At 36.1% G+C, this 25,293-nt stretch overlaps 2 protein-coding genes and 1 long non-coding RNA gene across 4 annotated transcripts; all 3 read right to left on the bottom strand.

Annotated features, from left to right (window-relative positions):
- Positions 1 to 5,179: 5,179 nt before the first annotated feature.
- Positions 5,180 to 12,153, bottom strand: ap1s1 (adaptor related protein complex 1 subunit sigma 1). 2 transcript variants are annotated; one of them, XM_079604751.1, is made up of 5 exons: positions 11,796 to 12,153; positions 9,088 to 9,266; positions 7,897 to 8,005; positions 6,432 to 6,569; positions 5,180 to 6,246 (listed from the first exon to the last, which is right to left on the bottom strand). In XM_079604751.1, exons 1-5 carry the CDS (start codon positions 11,796 to 11,798, stop codon positions 6,199 to 6,201), a joined length of 477 nt encoding a protein of 158 aa, XP_079460877.1. In that variant the 5' UTR covers positions 11,799 to 12,153; the 3' UTR covers positions 5,180 to 6,198. The 2 variants fall into 2 exon arrangements, with proteins under 2 accessions (XP_079460877.1, XP_079460878.1); XM_079604752.1 differs by having other exon boundaries at positions 5,187 to 6,246; positions 9,088 to 10,938; positions 11,796 to 11,954.
- A 329-nt stretch (positions 12,154 to 12,482) lies between these two features.
- On the bottom strand, positions 12,483 to 16,916 carry serpine1 (serpin peptidase inhibitor, clade E (nexin, plasminogen activator inhibitor type 1), member 1). The gene is made up of 9 exons (XM_079604609.1): positions 16,652 to 16,916; positions 15,208 to 15,449; positions 14,781 to 15,005; positions 14,439 to 14,633; positions 14,146 to 14,344; positions 13,932 to 14,032; positions 13,711 to 13,797; positions 13,522 to 13,605; positions 12,483 to 13,395 (listed from the first exon to the last, which is right to left on the bottom strand). Exons 2-9 carry the CDS (start codon positions 15,446 to 15,448, stop codon positions 13,349 to 13,351), a joined length of 1,179 nt encoding a protein of 392 aa, XP_079460735.1. The 5' UTR covers position 15,449; positions 16,652 to 16,916; the 3' UTR covers positions 12,483 to 13,348.
- Positions 16,917 to 19,440: 2,524 nt separating this feature from the next.
- On the bottom strand, positions 19,441 to 25,293 carry LOC306994189. The gene is made up of 3 exons (XR_013796630.1): positions 25,175 to 25,293; positions 22,758 to 22,819; positions 19,441 to 20,360 (listed from the first exon to the last, which is right to left on the bottom strand). It is a non-coding gene; the product is annotated as an uncharacterized lncRNA (long non-coding RNA).

The following is a 25,293-nucleotide window of genomic DNA, read 5'->3' as shown; positions in this document are numbered from 1 at the left end:
ACACGGTTGTGAGATTTGCACATATGTCATTCATTTGTTTACACACTATTACCTCCTACAGCACGCTCACATTTACCTTAGCATAAATTGCTACTATTAAAGTTTTGGCCTACCTTTTCCCATCTTATAACAATGGCTAAGAAAAGCATGCACAAACATTACCAAAAGGAAGTTAAACATGAACATTCAGGGTCTTAGTGTGAAAGTCTTTCAAAGATGATCTCTCTAATGAGCTCATTTGATCAGCAATTAGCCCAACAAACTGTGTGAGCTCCAAAGCCAATCAATATCACATATCGTCTCCTTAATTGCATGCCAGGTCGAATTTTCTCTTAGCTTTGATACGCCGTATGAGCAAATAGAGACACGTATGTGCATACACACATTATTAAGAGACAAAAGGACATTAAAATAAGGCCAGAGGACAGATTTACTGTCGAAAAGAATTATGAAGGGAAAAGTGTATGCGATGTAACTAGAAATCAAGCAGGGCAGGGGTCTTGACTAATGAGAGACTGAGCTTATTAGTAGTCCCACTAAGACTGCTGCGTGCAATCAAAGACTTTCAGCAAGGAAGGATGTTATAGGGAGGGACGTCTCGCTTTCACACCACATGAGAAATGTTTAGGAGAAAAATCTGTCATCATTCACCCGCCCTCATGTTGTTCCAGACCTGAATGAGTTTCTATCTACTTCGAACATATGTTTATAGATAATTAATGTGGTTCAGAAAACATAACATTTTGAGTTTCTGTTGATTAAACCAATCTCCTTCATTAACTAAAAAAAAATATTTCGATGAACTCAAAATTAAGGCAACCAGGTAACTTATTTAAGTTAAACCAACAATTATTTGTTTACGGTGTGGAGTGAAAGAAGAATAAAACTCACTTGCTTTAAAAAGCCCATACATAAACCCCAAACAAATCACTTTTGTACCTGCTCATGTTTGATTTGTTACCACTTTGCAAAAAATTACTTGATTGCATTTTGCACTATAGTCTTTTTTGGGGGAAAACATAATAAGACCAATTTACCTGACAAGCAACACTGCATAGGTAGGCTAATAAATACAAACTCGCATTTTTAACTTAAAACAATTGGGGGGGAAATCTGCAAGTATGTCAAATGGATTTACATAATCTCTGACAATCAGTCATATCAGATGGAGATGGAGTGTTGCTAAAGTAAATGTTTCTAGTTTCAAAGATCTTTATATTTTAACTAAATTACACAAACATATGAATTATATGATTTTTGTAGTGTATAGATGCTTTTTTAATTCAAAATGACTGTGAAACAATCTCCACAGAACAAAATGAAAATCTGTGCTTTAATTAAAACAAACAACAAAATGGCAGAGCAGAACTGTGACCTCAGTATCAGAATATATATATACATATATATTGGTGGCTACAACTTCACCATACTTAATAATTGGGCTACTACCACCCCTATTAATATACATTTCATTCCTATTAATTTATTCATATAATCCTATTAATCATCCATATTCTACTAGAAAGCCCTAAAAAGACAATTTCAAGGGTACAATAACATCTGTCAAACATTGTTTGTGAACAAGGACCTTCATATGTAAAGTAAAAAAGTTCTTAGTAGGCTACATAATCACTTGACACCCAATGACAGCAGTTTTCAATTCAGAATGTTATTAACAACAACTAAACGAGACCGGTCTGGAAACAAACAAGGAGTGACAGCTACAATTTCCCATGAATAAATCAATAATAATAAAAAAGAAAAAAAGAAAATTAGGGAAACAGAATCAGACAGGGAGGGAAGACAAAGAAAATGACAGCCTAATGAAATGACTAGTGAAATTGTAATCAACAACAGAAAGGCTTGGAATAAAGAGACACCAAACAAGTGGCGAGAGGTAGTCAATAATAATGTTAATGAAGAAAGTGAGGGGGTGGCATAGAGAAAGAGAAATAGAGAGAATGGGGCGACTGAGAGGTTGATAAGGAGAGCGCAGCCCACGGAGGAGCAATGATTCATAAGTCACATGGTTGAGAGGTGAGTCATACTCGCTCTACTGCAGAACCCTCAGCCTCCAACACACACCGACAATCCTTTGTCATATTCACTTACTCAGGCACAGCAACTGGGAAGAGTAATTGTCAAATTCAGTCTAACAGACTCTATAATACCACCTGATTCAATTAAATAAAAAGAGAAACATCTACCAATGTGTGTTAAATCCAATTGTGCATGAACAGACAATTTTGCACACTGACAAATGCCAGAAAGAAAGCATGTGCACTTATCAAAGCGAAAAGCGTTACACCTGCACACCAGCACACAAGCAAAATGACAAACACAGTTTCTTTGCCCTGAAGGCTTGCCCAGAAAACAGGGGAATGAAAATGCACTTTGTTCTCCTGATCAAATATCGAATCTGTCCAAAACCCAACAGCCCTGATGCAGAAAAAAAAAAGATCAGCATAATGGGAAAACCCACGGAAAGCCCATATGTTCCGCCTCCACCAAAAACAATCTCTGCCAAGTCCATCATCGTGTTGGCCTGAAGCGGTCTTCTCATTTCATTATGGAGGAGGGAAGCTCTAGGGTGGGTTTGCTTGTAAACGTTGTCCCAAGATCAGCTTTTCGAACACTTATTCCTCCGGAAGAAAAGAAAAAATGAAAAGAAGAAAATGTCCTCACCTAACGTCACTTAAAGGGAAGTCTGAATCATTACACAATAAACAGACTGCTCAGATTCTATAGGGCACCGTCTCCCGAGAGGTCTCACGGGTTAACCAAAACCTCACAGATGTATCCTTTATAAACATAAAGAAAGGGTGAGACTGACTCTTTATAGTAGATAAAGAGTTACTGTCTGTAAGGATAATGGGAAGGAAGTAACAACATGACATTAAAAATTCATCATGAGGTAGGGAGAGAGGCCAGGCAATTATGATGGGAGAGAGAGAGAGAGGGAGAGAGAGAGAGAGAGAGGGAGAGAGAGAGAGAGGGAGAGAGCATGCAGAGGCACTTGGCAGAAACTCAGTTTCCACTGGAGATGTGCTGGTGCCAGATCAATGGAAAGAGACTCATACAGGGGAGAAATGAGAGCAGTCATCCATCAAACCATCAGTGTGAGACCAGCATATTATACTTACTGTCATAAAATGTGCTCCACAAGCTAAACATTGTTTCAGGTAATCTCAAAGACATGTCTGATTAACTTTGCAATTATAATGACTTAATCATGAAATGACACTCAGTGGAATTGCATTTGCCGCAAAGGACATTTTGAGACCGAGGCTATATGTTTTGTTGACTGTAAGTTTTCAGAATTTCTATTATTCTGTGAATTTCTACAGCCAAATATAATGGCATTGGTGCAATGAAAGCCAAAAGATTGCTGACTATTGTACCAATCTCCAATCTGTCTGAAAGGATAGATATTAATACAGAAAGGGTATTACCTGTAAGTGGTACACTTTAGAAGTTGATAAGGTAAAGAACTAGCCAGGTTTCAATACAAGTTAAGCTCAATCAATAGCACATGTGGCATAATGTGGATTACCACAAAAAAATAATTTCGACTTCTCCCTTCCTTTTCTTAAAAAAAGAAGAAGAAAGTAATTGAGGACACAAGCGTGACTTGTTTCGGAACCAGATTATTACTTGGCATTGTTCACCCCAAAATGAAAGATTTGTCATCATTTACTCACTTTGGCGTTTCAAACTTGTGACTTTCTTACTTCTGATGTTTTGAGAAGTGTCTCCGCATTTTTTTTGTACAATGAAAGTCGAAGGAAACCTAAGCAGCTTTTATGCTGTTAAGAAAACCATACAGGTTTGAAACAACATGAGGGCGAGTAAATGGCGAACTGTCCCTTTAAGAGCAACAAGCAGTTACACAGTATCTCTAGTAGGCAATTTATTTTCTTCACATTTTTATACTAAAGAAGCTTGCACATAATACAGTGCTTTACATATAACTATGCATTGAATATACATTGTTTTAGGCACACTTGTATCTGTTTCTTTTACATGAAAAGTGATTTACCTAAATTCAGACAATAATCCTTTAAGCTGCATATTTAAAAGAGAATAATATAGGCCTAAATACATTTTATGCAGAATTTTTTCACCACATAAAAGCTGCACACATATTAAGAAACACGTTATTGGACTTGTAAACAAGCATTATAATCCTACATCCATTAAAAAAAGGAAGACACGTTGCATTTTAGTGGGGGAAAAAACACAGGATACACAATTAGTCACTAAGTGCTGCAGAAATGCAATTGACAGGAGGGTGAAAAGCTGAAGGGCACATGACAAGGTCCCTAGAAACTGTCTGCTTTCCATCTCCACTGAGAGGAGATAAAGGAAGACACTGACCAACAGCTGAGTTTATATTTAGAAAAAGGAGGGAGGGCTGCAATCACGCTGCGGGTCAAATCGTTTGACACCTGCACACTGATGAAGGTGAGAGAAACAACAGGCATTCATAAATCATCAACAAACGGAAGGAAACACAAACAGATATTAATAGGACATTTTGAGAATGAGGGAGGAAGCTAAATCGATGTCGAACTAATCTGTATTACCAATGCAAATTATTAGCTCACGAAACTGAAACTGTGTTTTGTCTTTAATATCTGTGTTGTGACTTCCATCGTTTTAATTATCACTGATTTCATCAACATCTTTTCCCTCTAAAAGCCAGCCTGATGTCATTATATGGACATGTTGTGTCTTCGCCTGTAATCTCTTTTTCTACTTTTCCATCACTCCTTCATTGTCTGTTTCTTGCCACAATGGTGCTGCAGTCAGCTTCACTGCACCACTGTCACAAACGACCGACTGGTGACTCATCCACTTACATACTCAATCCCTCTCGCTCTCTCTCTCTCATTTTCTCTCTTCTGCACTCTTTATCTTTGCTCCACACACACACAAATAATAATACATTCCTGACAAAGCATCCGTCTTTTTTGTTTGAGGATGCAAACATTATACCATCAGAGGTCACGCCATGAGCGATGTAGAAATATCAAGCAAACAAACATGAAAACATGTCTGCAAGTTCTCTATAAACTGTAACTGATGTCATTTGGCATTCATAAAATATATATATATATATATATATATATAAAACCAGGTTGATTATATTGATGAAAACATGAAAAAAGATGAGAAAGAAGTTTAGGCTAAAATTGTGTTTTATTGTTTATAAAATTACATTCACACATAATTCTGTTTTAGTTACCTGACGGACTTTACACAGGGAAAAACATGCCCTCATGCTGAATTATTCAATTGTTTAAAAAAAAAAGAAACTGTTCCTCTTAAAATATTCCCTTATTTCACACCACGTTTAAAAAGCTATGCAAATACATCACACTTAATATCAAAGCCCTCTTCTGTTATCTGAAACTAGCTACAAATACTCCCTTACTTATTACAACTCCAACGCCATGCCTACAGTCAGAAACACGTCTTTGGAAAGCAGGATGTAGACCAAGATAAACAGGAAAGAGCTTCAGCGCCATTTTGTGGTTGAGATTCACTGCCGTGTTCTCGAACGTCAGATACACATTCAGACATTTTACTACTGTGGCTCAAGGAACAGAATGAATAGACCACACAATATAGTCCATTCAGTATTGCAGCCATTTAAAAAGGTACATTTAAAATTCCTCCCATTTAGTGAATACATCTTTAAAATCGATCCATTATAAAAAACCCATTAGAAGATTTCCTTATGGTCCATAGCACTTCATTTAAAGTACAAATATTTGCATCTCACATAAATAAACATGGCTGGATGGTCAATGTCATTTTTTCCTGAGCAGCTACAGTAGACAGTATAGTAATGGCATTGCATTGCATGACCTGTTTTTAAAATGGCAAGGCTCAAATATTCATCTATGTTCTGATTGCTAAATTCAAGAGTCTATTTGCAACTCTCTTTCTCTAGTGTAATTTAAGAAAGAGGAGTTCCCAGCTAGACAGCCATTTTAAATTGTAAAAGACAAAAAAAGGTTGGAATTGAAATACAATCACATGCTGATCTCAGTAGTATCAAAATCAACCTCATCTACCCTCTTTTATTCCCCTTTTCTCCTCCCTCCCCTTGGACCCACTTGCAAACTCCCCTTCACATGTCGCAGTTGTACCGAAATTTACCATCTGTCTTGACTGCATTGGAAACTAGTACTAGGCCAGCCCCATCTCCTCTAGGACGCTCCTGGGTGACTCATCCTCCTGTCCGGAGAAAAGGGTTTCCATTGAGGCCATTACACAATGCACTGATTATTTAACTTGGCAGTTTACACTGTGCAATGCTCAGAGGAGTTGTGAGTATATAAACAACATAATTCAAGTAACATTATTAGACTTTTCTATGCAAACAACATTCAAGAATACATAAATAACAAGCATACACACACCTCTTGCAGAAGGTCGGCCTGTTCGATGGCCTTGAGCACGCTCTTCTTGGATGTGTCCTGAATTTCACCCCCCATTAGAAACTCGTCCAGGATAAAGTAAGCTTTTTCAAAGTTAAAAATGATGTCAAGCTCACACACCTGCATTGTGTACAACACACACACACACACACACACACACAAAACAGTGGAGACATAAGAAACTATCTTGTTTATGTGCACAAGAATCTTAGAATATTCCTGTTATGAATGTGTCACATAAATGTGTTAACCTAATTGAAATAGTCCAAATGAGGCAAAATTCCAGTTTCTAGAAATAAGTATTTAAATATGCCTGTATAATTTAATCTGTATTCTGTGTCATGTAAATGCCATATTAGAAATATCTATTGTGATAGATATTAATTAATACACAAACATTAAAAAGCATGTTTTTGCTTTTGAAAGAAGTCTCTTTTGCTCACCAAGGCTGATCAAAAATACAGTAAAATATTGTGAAATATTATTTAAATAAAAAATAGCTGTTTTCTGTATCATTCTATTTAAAAAATCATTTTAATATGCTGATTGGTGCTCAAGAAACATTGCTGATTATTATCAATGTTGAAACCGGTGCTGCTTAAAATTTTTGTGGAAACCATGAGAAATTGTATTTATGTGGATTCTCTGATGGATAAATAGAAAGTTCAAAAGAACAGCATTTATTTGAAATAGATTTTTTTTGTAACATTATAAACTTCTTTAACAATACGTTTATCAATTTAATGTGCGCTTCTGACTAGAAGTGTGAATTTCTTTCAGTAAGTAGAAAAAAAATCTTCCAGACCCCAAACTTTTGAACAGTAGTGTATATGAAAATAATGAAAAGTTGATTCAAATACATAATTTAGACTCACCACTAACAACTTTTTTGTAAATTTAAATAACTAATCAATAATAAAATGTGCTTTTTTTAAGCATTACAAATTAGTTGGCAAACCTTACATCAATGCATTCTAATAAATGGCACGAACAACTAAATCAAAATAATAACTGTAATGGGACAATTCTGTGAATGTTAAAATGGTCAAAGAGGAACATTGTGAATGCTACACACAAAAAGGTAACACTGACACACGCACAAGGGAATTAACCTTAATAAATGACAGGCAACAAAAACCGTCAGATAATCAAAACAGAAAAGCTATGAAGCACAACAGCAAATAATATCAAAACAGAGGGCGTCATGTGACATGTACAGAGAAAAACAGACGGCCTCATGTGACATGTACAGAGAAAAACAGACATGGTACAAATAGCGGAGGATAAAAAGCAGAGGAGTGGATGGACAAAAAAGCAAAAAGGATGAAAAAGTAAAGAGAATTTCACAGGTTTTGGGTTGCTGTGATGTGAGGTATGAAATAGCGAGAAAGGAGGAGAGAAATAGAGAGGCCAGATGAAAGAGGGGTGGTGGTGAGGAATGACTCACACTGCCAAAGTACTTATCCAGCAGCTCCACAAAGCGATGGATGACCTCCAGGGTAATCAGCTCATTGTCCTGCTCCTCAACCGCACAGCAGAAATATAGACTGGCATACCTACACACAATCCGATAAATGGGTTACATATAATATGTCCATTAAAAAAAAGTGTATATGCAGTCAATCATGTAAACTAACACACAAAAAAAGCAAGTATACAAACCAGAGTTATTATCGTTAACTAAAACACACATATATATATATATATATATATACATATTAGTAATCAACATTTGAATTGGATCAAAAAAGTTCATAAAAGTTGTCCTAAGACAAGAATGGGTATTGTCTAAAATTCATGTATAACTTTGATGAAAGGTTTTGATCAACTTCAAATGTTGACTATTGATTGTGTGTGTGTGTGTGTGTGTATATATATATATATATATTCTTTTTTTGTGTGTGTGGCAACTTTTCTTTCAAGTTAAAGGACAATTCCGGCGCAAAATGAACCTAGGGGTTACGAACACATGGGTACCGAGTCGACCGTTCTCTGGGATGTGTTTTTCATGCTAATCGAATGTACCCAGTTTTAGCACGAAGGTGGTGTGCAATGTATATTATGTGAAGATCAAAGTGTTTTTGCACCTTGGATGCATGTAAACTGAAGGAGAGCTCAAAAACAAAATTAGGAACCTTTAAAATAGCATAATAGGGGCACTTTAATCAAACCTCAATGACATTAAGTAGCTGGCAAATCAAGAACATAATATATATATGATGATAATGATATTATCATCAGATGCAGTGCAGAAGTGAAAAACAAAAACAAGCATCATACACAACAGAACAAGGCTTCTTTACTTTTAGTGCCCCCTTGTGGCAAAAAACCCCCAATGACCCCCACTACACTTCACTGTGCGTAGGTAACTAGATATGAAATGTATTTTGATGTTTCAAACAAATCCACTCCTCAATACTGACGCATTAAATGAGTCATTGTTCATGTTCACAATAATTTGAAGTATGCTTCGCTTGATTGGAAAAAAAAGAGGGGGGGGGGGGGTTAAAATGTTTAAAAAAATGTAACTGTAGCTTTTATTTCAGACAACCTTTTGTGTGCATGTAAAAAACAGTGACACATGTACAACCGACATTTCTGTCTCACAAAGTCATCAAATGCATCTGTGGTTTTCTACCTCTTGTAGACTATCTTTAGATCTCTCCATTCCAGGAAGCTGCACATTTTGGGTTTTCGGGCCAGCACCACCTGCATGAGCTCTCTGACCATCTTTTTTTTGTCACGTTCAGCCGTAGCCGTGTACCATTTCTGGAGTCGTAGCTTCCCCTGCCGGCTGAACAGAAGCATAAAGCGCATCTACAGAACAATAGAGAGAGAGAAAAAGACAGGAGAGTATCGCATAAAGAAAAATTGTTAGTTCCTCAACCAGATGGCAGATAATGTAACAAATAAATAAATCTGTGGAGAAAAAAGAGGAGCAGTGTTATTTTAGTATTATTTATGTGCTATTATAGTATTTATCAACATATATTTGTTATTATTTTGTATTTTACATTTTTGTGTAAATTCTTAGCAATTTTCTCATGTGCTTTTGATTTTTATTAGCTTGTTATGTCTATTTGGCATTATTTTTTTATTTCAGGCTTACTAATTTGATAATTTTAGCCCGTACACTTTAATTCAGATAAATATTTTTCTGGTTTAAGTTGTTCCATCTAATATTTCTATTTTAATTTTATTTCAAATTCATTTTAATTCATGAAAAAAAATTGTTTTCAATAACACTGAACTGGATAATACAGAAAAAAACGAATTATGATCAAAAACTAGAAGTGAATAGATGGCATGCTGCAGTATTACTCATCAAATAGCATTTTTAATTAAGTATAGCATATTTATTTTACATGCGGTTTTTAAGACTTTATATTCAGTTATAGAGATTACATGGAATATTTGTAGTTTTGAATATTCAATTGTAAACGAAGGACGGATGAGAAGGCCAAAAGCGACTAAAACTGGTTACAGATATTTTAAAAAGTGTGACCTAAAGTGTACACTACCTTAATACTAGGCTAATTCAAAATAAACTATAACCTAAAATTCAACCTGATGTTGAAAAAATAATTATTTCTCAACTACCCACATACAAATGATGATGATTCAATAGAACCCGCTTATCTGAAAGGATGAAGAAGACGGCGTAATGGAAAATTTTAGTAAAAAGTTACTTTTTTTTCTAAAACAACTTCAGCGTCATCCATCATTACAAAATTAGAAAGCAAGCTGGCCTATACATTTCAGATGTGTTAAATAATTAAAGGGTGAGCTGAAGAGCACTGCATCTGCTCCCAACAGACATGCCCCACATATCCAACACGGTGCATTCATTCAGCTCAATTCACTCAAAAGGCTATCTATAACCATCACATTTTCTGATCACAGAACTAGTATATGACACACTATGATTATAAAACCACACGACTGTCACATTGAACACAACTCTAGGCACACATTAGTTTAATTGTGGAGAATTGAGGACTTTGCCAGAATTTGTCAGCCTACATCAGCCCTTGAAATAGTCTAAAAATGGTGCACTGCACTTGGCAGTGGAAGGCTCTGATGTACAACAGCCGCTTGATTTCCAAAAAAAGAAAGACATAAAAAAAGATGGGAGAGATGTGGGATTTTTTTTAATTGAGGCCAAAGACGAGAATAGTAACCTCCTAAGGGAAAGAGACTATATATTCTTCAATGCTATAAAAAGGTGTCCATACTTAGCAGCCAAATCAAGTGAAAATTTAGCCTCCACATATATAGTTTGTTAAAACCATGCACTGTTTTCACTTGATCAATGCCATGTCTTATAATACTTGTTAGTAGTTTTAACACACAGATGTTGGGACATTAAACTCACACATTCAAGAAAATCTAATGTTAATAAAGAACACTCAAATCTACAGAACAGACAATCTGTCTACTGCTAAACTAAACATCTTTACTTACAGCGATGAATGTTTCTGCTGTTTTTCTTGTAACACAGAAAGAGGGGAAAACAAAAGATCTTATATGGAGAAAAATGCTCTCTTTAGTTTAGTAACATCGGTTTATAGATCTAAGCATAAGCAAGTTTGGACAGAGTAAAGACATCACATTTTGCATTTTGTTATGAGCATTAAGCCTAGTGCTTTCTTCAGTTTGTAAACACTGTTTTATGATGTGTTGGATGTTATCTCTCAGAGCAGCACTTCCTTTCATACTTAACTGATTAAACAAAGGAAATACGTTGTGAAATACTTCGGAATAGTTTTGAGAGAACATACTGTTATGACGCTACAACACGCAATGAAATGTACTGTGACTTTAAATGCATTCGGACTCACAGTTCATCTGAATCTCACATTAAAAATACACTGTCACAACTAGACAGCCGTTTCCGGGTCGAATCAAGAGTCAAAAGGCAACTTTTAAAAAATTGCTTTTAGAAAATTATTTAATTTGAAAGATCAGGTTCAATCACCGATACCTCGGGTATTCAGGAAACACTCCGGTTGAGCACCAAGCAATGAAAATCATTTCGCTGATTGATTAATACTATCAACTTAACACATCAGATCTAGCTGTCAAACTGACCGGGTAACGTTAGGGAACAAACGCTTTTTAATCTATGACATCTAACGTTAGATAATTTCACGATTTAATTGAGAGATGTAACTTAAACCACACAAAGCGTCCAAACTGACCAGACCACTTAGGGCCCGACAGGTGAGATGTGAATCTCTAAACAGGGTTTGAGGTGACCAGGTAACGTAAGTTACTACCTTAGCTTTAGCTAGCTAGCTCTGTCTGAAAAGTGTAGATTAATGCCGCTATAACAGTATAACTTACCATTCTGACGGCTTAATGAGAGCAGTCAGGTAATTTCAGTGAACAGCAACCCACTTTTTGGTAAATACCGAAGATAATATCAATACATGTCTAATTGACAGCTCGTAGTTTCAGAGCCTCATTAAAGCAGCCTGGAGTAGCGCTGTCCGATTTGTGAACGAATTGTTTTTTGAGTCGGGTCGTTTCAATGCCTCGTTTGAACCGATTCGTTCACGAATTGGACTGATGAATTACTGTAAACAGCCGTATTAATGACACTTAACGTAATAAGAGAAATACGTGTCGACAGCATTTTAGAGTATGTAATATGTCAGGGATCACGATTAATCATGACGTAAATGAATTGTTGAATTGGTTCATTTAAAAGAACCGATCCATTGAATTGAGCCGGACTTCCTGTCACTAGAGATGAGTCAGGTATAGCGTCATCACCACCAGAGCGCGTGCGCTCTGCGCATTCCAGTCTCCACAAGGTCTCTCGCAGAAAGTCCGTTTGCTGCCTTCACAAGAAATGAATTCATGAGTTAAAATATTAAATAGAAAATATCAAACGTTTTATGTGTACAAAAGTACTTCTCTTGTCTATTTGTGAAAATGAACAGCGTTGCCTATCTGGCATATCAGGGAAAGATGTTCAGATGTTGTTGCCATGACAAAACAGAGGGCTGATTCAGGTTACCATGGTAACGAAGATACCAGTCAAAGAACTTTAATCTGTTCATTATACAGTAAAGCCCAAGATTTCTGCCACTCAGTTTGCCACAATCATCGCAATGAAATTTGTAGGCCTACTGCAAGTCAATAGCACTGCTAATCATACATTTATCTGAAAATGTCTTATTTCAATAGCCTACCTACGCATTTAATTTGCCAGGCTGTTGTTGAAAATAGAAACTTGTTCTTAAGTGACTTGTCTGGTTAAATAAGGGTAAAAAAAAAAAAAAAAATGGTCTGAAAAGTGCTGGAATAGGCTATATTGGACTTTTTGTTTGTTGTCAAACTTTGAACACAAGGTGTCGCCAGCTCCACAGTAATTTAATAAAGAAAGCCAAAAGTGTTTTATGGTCGCTTTTATTATAAAAGAAAATAATTTTAATACAGTCTTCAAGAAAATATGACCTTCGAGAATAAATTAATATAAATACTGTAAAATACAACTTTAAAAAAAATATAAGTACATTAAACATCAGATGAAACAAGCATAGACATAAATTCAGTTTTCAAATTGTTAGTGCATGTAGAACTTCTGTCTGCGGAGGCTTTAAATGAATGATCTTTAAATGTCCTTGATGTTTCAGCCACATGCTTTGAACAATAATGATTTCTTTTCATAGCCTAGATCTTTCTCTTCTGTAGCAGGGAAAATATACTGAATAACCTTGTTTATACATTTCTTATTAAAGTTTGGCACTCCAGGTAATGCTCAAATGGCAGATATAGAAGGTTTTGCAGTCCCCCCCTCCCATTTTAAAACAGATCTCATGTCTTCAGTAGTATGTTGTGTGCAGACTTTTTGGCGGTTTCATTGCTCCTTCTTTGGTTACTTCAGTCTGTTAGTATTCTTGAGGCTGGTTAACTTGACCGCTGAACAACAGCGCACCTGTGAAATTAAACAGGGGAAATTAATATTGAGAGAGCGAACAAACAAAAGTCCTAATTACATTGACATTTAATTAGATTAATAAGCCATCAAAATGTCATGCAATGAGGTGAAAGCACAACTGACCAGTGGGTTTGTGTTGAATGAAGAAGTAAAACGGTCTATCCAGTGTGATCTCCTCTATAGCCATGCGAGAGTAGATGACAGCCGCTGTGGAACCACAGAATAATGTAAAATATGCATTTTGGTATCACTGTAATGATTGGTAATGCTATTTAATCTTAGTTGTGGTAGGTTGTAATTCAGTGTCTGTACCTGTAGCAGATGAGCCTTTGGTTCCTTCTTCGTTCACCTCAAGTTTTACTCTCTGAAGGACCTTGGATATACATAAAGGTTCCTCAGCTAAGTGGGTGGAACAGAGAGAGATCAAAAAGAGAATCCATTAACATTTATTCCTCGACAAAACAGCTACATAGTTGCCAAAAAATAGCTACATAGTTGCCAAAAAATAAAATCTGATCATTTCCAATACTCACTGGTAATGCGAGAGAAATCAGCTTTGCTCGGGCTGAAAATGTCTCCAAGACCCATCTTGCTCAGTGTAGACTTCAGATCAATTTCTGCATCCATAGAGAACCTGAAAATGTCATAATTATAAAACACATAAATTAGGCCTCCTGTTTGAAATATTTATCAATAAATAAATAAAAGCTCAAGAAAGATCACAAGGAATAGATCAGTCTCGATTACCTTGGAATAGCTAGTTGTTTGCTAATCTTTCTCATCTCTTTTCTCCATTGGTGAATCCTGCTGCTGCTTAGCTCTCCATTCAAGGCCATCAGAGGCACATCCCTTTCAAATGGTGTCACCAGAAGCATACTTATAGTCTCCCCTTCATAAGGCACCTCGATGACATCATAGTCCACACCATCCTTAGTCACAAACTCACCTGGATAGAGAAACAAAAAATATTGTAAATTACCTTAGGATTTTTCCCTGCCATGAATCTAGGAGTTCCTTTCAAACGAATCCTTGACACTCACCATAGTTGAATTTTTGAGTTGTTGTCATCATAGGAACAGATACAGCACTGCCGTTGACTCTGTGGAAGAGCTGTTCCCTAGTAAGTTTAGGGTCAAAGGGCGTCTTCCAGATCCCATGGAAGTGGAGGCCATTTAACAGGACTAAACGTGTCTTTTCACTCAGCACCCCAGATGGGAGAAAGTCAGAAATCATTCCTAAGAAATTAAAACAAAAGTCTAGTTGGGTGTCTTGGTGTATGATGATGAGTGAGTTTACAATTACTCTTAATGACTTAGCAGATGTTTTTAATCAAAAGTGATCTACAAATGAGCAAAATAGCAGTTATAGCGTTAATTACTTACCACCAGTATGGTCGGATGTCCAGGAGTTGATCACCTGCCTGGCCATCTCTGGGTGGGTGAAGTCTATTTGGTGTGGGACGCTCTGGAAGCCTTTGGTCAGGCTGCGTCTGAAGACCTTTTCCAAAATTATCTTCCTGTCGACCATGACACCACTGGCCACTTCCACTCCATCTTCACTGGCCAAATCTCTCTGAAGAAGCCTCTGTAGCTTTGGCATTCCTCGTGCTATCAAAGAGAAAGCAAGAATAGAGTTAAGGAACTTAGGAATGCACAATATTGTGTTTTAAATATCAGAATAGGAGATCCAAATGACACCTACTCTATACAAAGATTATATATTTTGTATAGAGTAGGTGTTCTCTTCGAAGCTGTTCCAGAACATATTTTCAGTTCATCTGAGTTACATCTATTGCTCTTATTTATTTACCTTGCAGGGAGTAGCCCATCTTGGATGTGAGCACTTCAAGTGTGCTGCCATAGGCTCCCAGCTGAGCCATGCCCAGTACTGAGGAGATGCCATAGGGAGAGAGAGCCAGATTTCTGTCCGGAGCAGACTGGACAGCTTTGGAGAACACCTGCAGTCCAAAATCCGTCTGTTTCTCTTGGATAAGGTTGCACAAGCTTGACCCGCAAAGGGTAAAGATCAGCAGAATACTCAGGCTCTGCATTCTGAATAAGCGAGGAACAGGAGAGAGATGTCAGCTGTGTTAATTACAAATTGTTAAGATTTTAGTTTTATGAAGTTTTTTTTTGTCTTCGTTTCTGATGAAGTATAGCCTGGCCAGCCAGACTTACATCAAGATGTTTAGTCTGGACACTCTCCATAGACTAGGCTTACTCCGAGAGGCGGGATAAACGGCTGTCTCTCAAAATCCCTCTGCACGCAATAGGATAGCGCTACAACCAATCAGAGCAACGAAGAAGGTGACGTTTTCCCACCAGCGGAGCTAATTGGTATATTAAACTTTTTCCGTATCCAGTCGGCAAAACTCCGAACACATCTTCCTTTTTTAAAAATGATTTAAGTGCCGTTTTTTGCTCTTTTCTTAAAGAGAAACTTAACTCCAAGTCCTCCAGAGTCGCGGCCAAAGCCGATTCGAAAGACTGCTGTTCGACAGCTGCTGCCGCCATTCTTTGTTTACAAGTGCCTATGCCAGCCGTCGCAACTCTGTCGTCATATGTTAAGCCCGCCCCGCATGCTCTATACACGACGTGATTGGCCTGACCCAATCTGGGTTTTTGCTGCTAGAATGTGTATTGAGAGTTGCTAGACTGGCCCTGGCTGCAAAATACATTTTGCTGCCGCTAGGGGCGTCTAGATTTCTAGGCTAGATGAAGTATGTTTCTGTTCACAATATGGGTGTGCTCTATAGACAAAACCATGGAGACAAACAAATGTTTCAACCTCGTCCAAAAAGAGAACAAGCTGCTTCTTTACTTTCCCTTGTGAAAATTCTCCCTCATGTGCGAGACTCAACACCCACTGTTCAACCGCAATACCATGCATGCTATTTCTGTTTGTCTATCTTGACTCAGTCTTTCATACCTCAGGTGTTTACCTACAGATCAATATAAGAACCTTTGTCTACAACACTTCACCCAATTCTAAGGCTCATAACGATAATGTGTAGCCTGTTGTTCAGGTAAACAACTGATAATAACAGGACTAACACTAAAACTAACACAACTATTGATTAAATAAAGCTTCAATTTTCACAATCCAACTCTGTTTTCCAATGCTGTTCGGAGTTCAGACCAAAACATGTGGGCATAATCTATTGTTAACAACGAAAAAAAGTTTCAATCATTGCTCATCGATTATAGCTTTTAGTCCATTTGCGGTATAAGGCAGATCAAGAACATACAATTACCTGAAAGATGCTTTACTTTTGTAGAGTTACTTTGTAGATTTCGCTTGTTATTGTGATCCTCTAATGCAGTGCAAGCCTAGAGTTGTACTGTCTGTGAGAAGCGCTGGCGCTATTTAAAGGACTAGAGACCTCCCCTTCAGTCTCGCACACACACACACACACGGAAGTTATGAAGTCATCTTTGTCTGCCTTTTTAGTCACCCTATCCCTTTTTTCACACAGACATCAGACAAACATAAACACTTTTTCCACCCAGTCTCTTTTCATTTTACGGGACCACTAAACAGCAAAGTCATACAGTATTGTTTAGTCTAAGGCAGAAGTAACAGCTCCTTAATCAGTCATTTAAGCTTTGAAAAGTGTTTCGTTGTTTAATACAACTCACTGTAAAAAAAAAGTTGCAATTTTTAAGTAGCCTACATCAAGTTGGATGTTTATGTCATTTCAACTTAAATGACATAAAACTGACATTAAACTAACTTAAAAAGGAATTGAATCTTGTATAGCCTTAAAAAAATAGCTTAACTTATTTTGATGAGTTGTAAAAACATATGTTGTCTTAATAACTTAATAAGTTTTTTTTTTTTACAGTGATAGATTTTATTGTACTTATTTTTTCCCACAGTATATAACCGAGCAAATAAATGGATTCAAAACAAGAAATTACTATAGAAATGATTATACTATGGATGGATGGATGGCTAGATAATTTCACACGTCTAGTACAATTATGTGGTTTTGTTTCATTAATACAGTGTACATTTCTTTCTTGATTTACCCCGAAAGAAAGGAAATGAAATGAACAACATGCCCCACAGGTGACAGCTTAAAATATTATCTGATCTAATCAAAATTATTTATTTATCTAAAATATTTTTTCAAAAATATAGTTATTAACTTTTTCATTTAAAATAATGGCATTGTTTAATAATGTGAGTTTGTAATTGAGTTTGACAACAAACCACACCGCAAAGCACAGCTATACAGCTAAATTTAAAACATTTTCTAAACACCTTTTCTCATGGTTTTTCAATAGAATTCATAAAACTATAGAGGAGAAAAGCATAGTTCTTATAGGGGCACATTGTAACGCATGCAGTGTTACAGCACCTGCACAAATGTGATTTAAACACTAGTGTCTTCTGCTGTTAGATCAGCATTAAAGAACTATCTCAACTGTTAAATAACAGATATAAGATTAAAATAATATCAGATTTGTCTCATTTTAAATAAATAAAAAAAACAGAGGTGAAAAATTAACTAAAGTAAGAAAATTACTTTTGCTATATGGTTAAATAAATGTTCAGTGATATCTTCCAAAGATTTTTTTAATGTTGGCGCATTTTTTTCTCTATTGATGCCAACTAGTAAATACACCAAGTTTCCTCATGCTGGCATGTGTGGAAAGTTTTAAAATGTGTGTTATGACTAGCCCCGCATTAGATTGTGCCCCGCTCATCGCTATGTGCCAAAAATCTAATTTGACCAATTCATCCATTTAACACTCAGCAACCAGAACGTGTATAAAAATAAGTTCTTCATCTTGAGCATGAAGCTGAACCATTGACTCACCTTTGGGAAAGACGCATCACATGACCATATTTGGTCCTACCACAAGCACATACCTTCACACATGCTCATAAAGAAAGCTACATTCTCTGAGGGAATAGTTTTGTGTCTAGGGACAGAAGGACAAGAGGCATGGAAAAACTACTGATGAAATAACTTGGAGCTATGTTTCATGTCACGTTTAATGCTCTCTGGTATGAGCTTTGTCATCAAGGCCAAACATGGAATATGGCACAGACTGAATGTGAAAAGAAAGCAAAGAAGCATGTCTATAAAACCGGAAAAACACACACAATCAGCTACTTCTTGTGAGCAATGTTAAAGTACTTACCAACTATTTTACTGGAATACAACATCTGTCTCCTTAGCAACTAACTGTAAAAGGCGTGAGAGCTTGAAAGGACCAGACAATGAAGTGTCAAAATAAAAATTCACAGGCCATAAAGATTGAAAACATTATGTCATGCTTTAATTAAGCTCACAGATGTTTTTACATGTCCTTGTTTTCATCACTTGCATGCAAGCACTAAACAGTAAAATACATTGTCAAATGTATTAATATCACTTATTTTACACAGAGTCATTTATGCACTTACACGTAGGATGTCTTATGAATTTACACTTCATTCCCACAAACATAATGGCCTATATAAAAATTCTGCTAAATAGTATATCGTGGAATAGCCTATTTTATTAGTAAAGAATATTGATGATTTACAGTAACACTTTGCTTTTAACTCCCTCATAATAATGATGTCATGTTGTCATGTCAACTAACCCTCTCCTCTAGTAAATTTGAGAATGGAAAATTTAACTCGCAGCGCTCAACGCCAACTCCATTTCCCAATGGAATGAGTTTGCTAAGTTTCATTGTAACCACAGGCATCCATCCAAGGAGCGTTTGGGAAAGGAACAAACCAAAACCACATTTTGGAAGATTAAGTGCTTTTATGCAATATTCAAAAACTCCATCTTCCAGCCCTGAGAAAACAAAACTAAGAGTATAAATGATGTTGTTAATTAAACATACAAACAATATTCACTCACAGAATAATACCTTATTTTAATACGCAGAACATAATATTAATTTTATGTTGTTGTTACTTTATTAGCATACAAGTTTGTATGAAAAGCAAAGGTGGGCTTCATGTTGATGAATATACACGCACACGCACACGCACACGCACACGCACACGCACACGCACACGCACACGCACACACACACACACACACACACACACACACACACACACACACACACACACACACACACACACACACACACACACACACACACTATATTCCTTCAACATCCAAGAATAGGAGCAATAGTCTTAATGTGACATTAAATAAATACAATAAATATAATATGCAAACCCACACTAATCAACTATAATCCAGCAGTATACAGTAATTTGTTGTGTGGGCTGTTCTCACTTGACCTTCTCATTTGACCCTACTGTTAAATTGCAGCATTGTTTTATTCTGTTGTCAGGGACTTCAAACAAACAGTCTAAAAAAATATTGAAATATTTTGTTTGTGGTCATTGACTAATAACTGATAAACAATGAAGAGTGGGTGAAAGACACCAGATGTGGTTGAGGAGAACCAAGTGGAAACTTTAAACATGTGGGAGCATCTTGCTGTGAAGTGAGGAAATAAGACATCTTGAAAGTAAAACTGATGCCATCTGTCCACATGTAATCATGAAAATCACTATATCATGAAAGAAACAGGAAATCATGAAGTTCACAAAACATGAACTTCATGAATAAATTAATTCAATACAGTCAATATAGTGTCCATGGAAAATAACAGCCATGCTGATTAAGTATGATTTAAAGAAACTTTTCTAGACTAAAAAGTGCTGATGTGATAACCAGGAAATTACAAAAGGGAAATGTTGTTTCCAGATGTTCATAACAGAAGATAACAGTTCATAAGGAGAAGGATATGTGATTCTTTGGAGTTCTCCATTTTGATCACAAAGAGATGAGTAAGTGGAAAAGGCAAAAGGATGACAAAGAATGGTGTGTAAGCGGGACATGGGGTATTCCCTGACCCCTGAGCACTTGCGTGGTTCATCAAACTAGAGAAAGTGATGATTTGCAACCTCAACTGATGATGAGTTTATATATTCTGCAAAGACAATGAAAGTTAATTCAGCAAGAAAACATTCAGGGGAAGAATGTTTCATTTTAAAGGTCACTGTATAAGCTTAAGTGTGAAGTTTATAAACAGTAATAGTAGTTCATTGTGCTTCATTAGCATTAACATTAAAGGATAATTCCGGTATTTAACACCTTGAGTCTATATTGTAGTTTGTTTTGGATGAACAAGTGTGGTGGACAACATTTTTTTGACAATGGTTACTCTCTCGAGTTTTTGACTATATAAAAGAATTGGCCATGGACCCATTTAACATTGGAGTCAATAGTCATGTCCGAAAATGTCATTAAAACAACCTTTAACATTAGTTTTCAAAACTACAATATAGACTCAAGGTGTTAAATACCGGAATTATCCTTTAACAGTTTATATACTGAATTCATGTTTCTCAATCAAATCATAAAGATTATTTTTTGTTATACTGCATGTGTAACGGTATAGTTACACATGCAATATAACAAAAATGAATCTTTAATGAATCTTTATACACAAATATTGATATTATAGTAATATGGAGCAAAAGTATTGCAATTTTTACGTATAAATTTAAACGTATATATTACGTTAGCTCTTCATTCAAAAATTAAAGAATCAATGCACTGTTGTTACAAACAAGACACTTATTACTCTGCCATCACTACTTAAGACAAGTGATCAACCACAAATTCCCTGTTATTTGATATATGATTTGCAGCTAGATTTATTTCTGAATAATGACTGCATTTGAACCACAAAGCTCTGGCTAAATAGATAAGGCACAGGATATGACCAATGAGGAGAGAGCGTTGCATTAGACAAAAACATGTCCTGTTTCAGCCTTGAGCTCCAAGAGTCACAACAAATTTATACATCCAGGACTACCAATACAGCTTTATCTTAAAGAGTGATGAAAGAGCTTCAGGGGCAAACAGGAAAGCTGAACCATCAAATAGGACATGCCTTGAACACTTTTAACATTTACATGAAATTTCGTGTTTCTAGTGATGGGTGTTGTAATTGATAGGAAGGGTGGATTTTTTTGAAGACCAGACAATGACAATGAGTATTTTGCAATAGATATGCTTGCTGTTTTATACTCAATAGTTTTGAAAGAGCCGATTCATTTGACATTTAACAACTGTAAAACTCGGTTGCTAACAAGAGGCATTTTGTTCAAGGTTACATAACTGAAGGCATAACATGGCAAAACAATTACATCTGGAAAACTCAAAGACATCAAAAGATAAACATCTGACTCCCACTGCCAAGAGGGTGTACACAAAAGAAAATAATTAGTCTACAGATTTGTGAAATGATTCAGAGGCTGAGAGGCTTGAAAGTCTTGAGGGCCACAGCTTGTGTTAACATGTTTTGTGGCTGGGGTGCCAAAGGAGGAGAAGCTGTGGTTGCAGTCGGAGTACAAACTGTGGTTAGAATCTTCTCCTCATCTGCACGCACATCCACAGCCACATTAATTGGTACTTTAAAAAAAATGTCAACTTTCCATTCTGGATTTTTTACTTCAAATCTTTAAAATTTTGAAAGTATTTCCCATATCTGTGACTCTAAAACAAACAATTCCAACTTTATATTTTGTGACTGTTACTTCTGAAGTACACTGTCCAAAAGGGGTCAGTGTACTTTTACTCAGCAAGGATGCACATTGATCAAGGGGCAAGTGAAGACTTTTACACTGTTCTAAATATGTATACTTTTATCAATGTTGAAACCTGATACATTATTTTCAGGATTATTTGATGAACAGCATTATATATATATATAAAATAAAAGTCAGAAATGTTACTTGAGCACCAAATCAGCCTATTAGAATCATGTGATCATGTGACACTAAAGACTGGAGTAATGATGCTGAAAATTCATCTGTACCACTGTACCACAATAACACTCTTTTATATTGTAATATTTCACAATAGTACTGTTTTTACTGTGTTTTTGGTCAAATAAATGCAGCCTTGGTGAGCATAAGACTTCTTTCAAAAACATTTTTAAAATCTTACCGACCCCAAACTTTAAAATGGTAGTGAAATCTCATTTCACGCACACAATGATCTAAACAAACACAAATGTGCACAGATCCAGACACTTACATAACTCAAACCTGTCTTTACCTGAAAAACAACCTTGTAGAGACACACATCTACAACACACCTCCCTGATATCAAAGCAAATATATCAGACAGACATTGTGCCCCAGACATTTCATGAACATAGATATCTATGGCATTAACAAAACAGAAAGCATGCAGCATGTGTGTGCATGTGTATGATCATCTATGACTCAGTGACATCAGTGAGTACAGGAGCTGCTGAATCACACGTGTATGCAGTATTTGTGCTGCTGTGTGTATTGCTCTTATCTCTTCTTACCTTGATACAGTGTTTTTTTCCCACAGTCACTGTCTGAGATGGTTCAGAACGTGTTCATCAGTCTGGAGAAGAAAATAACATTAAGGAGTACAAAATATCCCACCGTACACTCATGCTGAATTTGGACATGCTATTTAACTTGGAGTGTGGCTCAAATTGAATCATCGGTATAAGGATTTATGGGTACAAAAATGTGAGTTTAACATTAAACTTTCTCCTGTGGTAAAGCATTACTCACTTTACTTTTAAAATGAATACTTGCCTTTATATGAAGTATTTTTCTCACAGAAAAATGTGAAAGAGAACAATGAACGTTTACATTATTAAGTATACATCTTTCAAAGGTTTGGGGTTCATTTATTTATTAATACAATGTAAAAATGTATATGATCAATAAGTTATGACAACACATGCTTTTATATTGTTTGAACTCATCAAAATCAGTGAAGCAATTTTCAACTTGTTTATGTTATACAAGATTCAGCTAATTTTTAAGTCAGTTTAATGTAATTTAAGTTGAAATGACTTAAAAATCCAAGTTGATGGCAGAAAAGTTGCCTTACATTTTAGTACAAACTTCTATGAAGCAATTAAATTGATTGAAATTGATGGTGAAGACTTTTACATTGTTACAAAATTCTAATGTTCTTTCTGTTCATCAAAGAATCCTGAAAAAAGGTTCCGGATTTCCACAAAAATATTCCACAGTTTTCAACATTGATAACAATAAGAAATAATTTACAAATGTTGCACCAAATCATCATATTAGAATGACTTCTGAAGGATCACGTGACACTGAAGACTGGAGTAATGATGCTGAATTTTGCCAACACAGGAATAAATTACATTTTTAAATATATTTGTCACGAAGATGATATTATACAATAAACACAGAAACAGACAGGTGGTGTAACAATGCGTGCGTGAAACACAAAAACACACACAACACGCAAACATCGACCGACCACTGCACTGAGGGTGCACAGGGAGGAACTTAAAGGGATAGTTCACTTTAAAATTAAAATTCTGTCATCATTTACTCGCCCTCAAGTTGTTTCAAACCTGTATTAATTTATTTCTTCTGCTGAACACAAAGAAAGATATTTTGAAGAATGTCAGTAACCAAACAGTAGTCTGTACCCATTGACTTCCATAGTAGGAAAAAAAAATACTATGGAAGTCAATGGGTACAGACTACTGTTTGGTTACTGACATTCTTCAAAATATCTTTCTTTGTGTTCAGCAGAATAAATAAATTAATACAGGTTTGAAACAACTTGAGGGTGAGTAAATGATGACAGAATTTTAATTTTAAAGTGAACTATCACTTTAAATACATGATGGTGATGAACTGAGTGATGATGATTAGTGTCCATAGAAACAGATGAATGGGAGGGAGGGGGGGGGAGTGTGTGGGGGGAACACGTGTCTTCGAACACGAAGACATAGAACACATGTGACTGATGCATACAAACTAAAAGTCCATAAAAGTGAAACTAATAACAAACGGATCCAGATATGTCTGACAATATTCAAATAGAAAACATTATGCATTATTGATGCTTTTGTCTAAAGGGAGGGACTTATATTCAATACTTACATGAATTCCCTGAAAATCTAACCCACGACCTTGACATTGCACTCTACTGTTTAGGCTACAGGAACATATAGCCATAACGCATAGCATTCAGCAAAACGCATGTTTTATTTCTGTGCTGGGAGTACAAGACCCTATTCAATCAGTTGAAATGCTTACTCATATTTTCCCAGTGCTCAAGGAGGTGAGTCTGTAAAACCACAATGATTCACATGGTCTTGGTGTGTTTTCAAGACAGAGTGGAAAAAGAGGGGTCCTTAAGATGCCAAAAACACCTAGAAGACATGCTGTTCTACAAAAGCCAAACTGAGAGAAGTAAAACATTGAGTTGCTCTGCCAACACCCACACAAACAAACACTGGCACAAGGTCATTACTAACAGTACATAACAATCAACCCTTTTTTCTCTATTTATCAGAAGCATGTGAAAACATTTGTCCAAAAACAAATCTAAACTAAGTTAATCAAAGCAAGCTCTGTTTTGGGAATCCTAAACTTTCTGCGGAGTAAGGTATATCCTCACACTCACACCGCTTTCTCATTTCTATAGTATAAACAAGGAATGACTTCACCACTGTTCATTCCTTAATCAAAATCAGTTAAAGGATAATTCCGGTATTTAACACCTTGAGTCTATATTGTAGTTTGTTTTGGATGAACAAGAGTGGTGGACAACATTTTTTTGACAATGGTTCCTGTCTCGAGTTTTTGACTATAAAAGAATTGGCCATGGACCCATTTAACATTGGAGTCAATGGCCATGTCCGAAAATGTCATTAAAACAGCCAATAATGTTCGTTTACAAAACTGTTAAACTCACCGAGTGGTTAGTGGTGTTCGTTGATGATTATAAACAATATATCGTCGCAATATATGATTCCAATCCGTTTATTTTGCTATAGTGGAACTATTTTTTCAGACACTTCACAACCGTGTAAC

This window comes from Phoxinus phoxinus (genome assembly GCF_949152265.1).
Source record: "Phoxinus phoxinus genome assembly, chromosome: 2".
NCBI classification, from domain to species: domain Eukaryota; kingdom Metazoa; phylum Chordata; class Actinopteri; order Cypriniformes; family Leuciscidae; genus Phoxinus; species Phoxinus phoxinus.
This window is presented reverse-complemented; position numbering and strand designations above follow the sequence as displayed.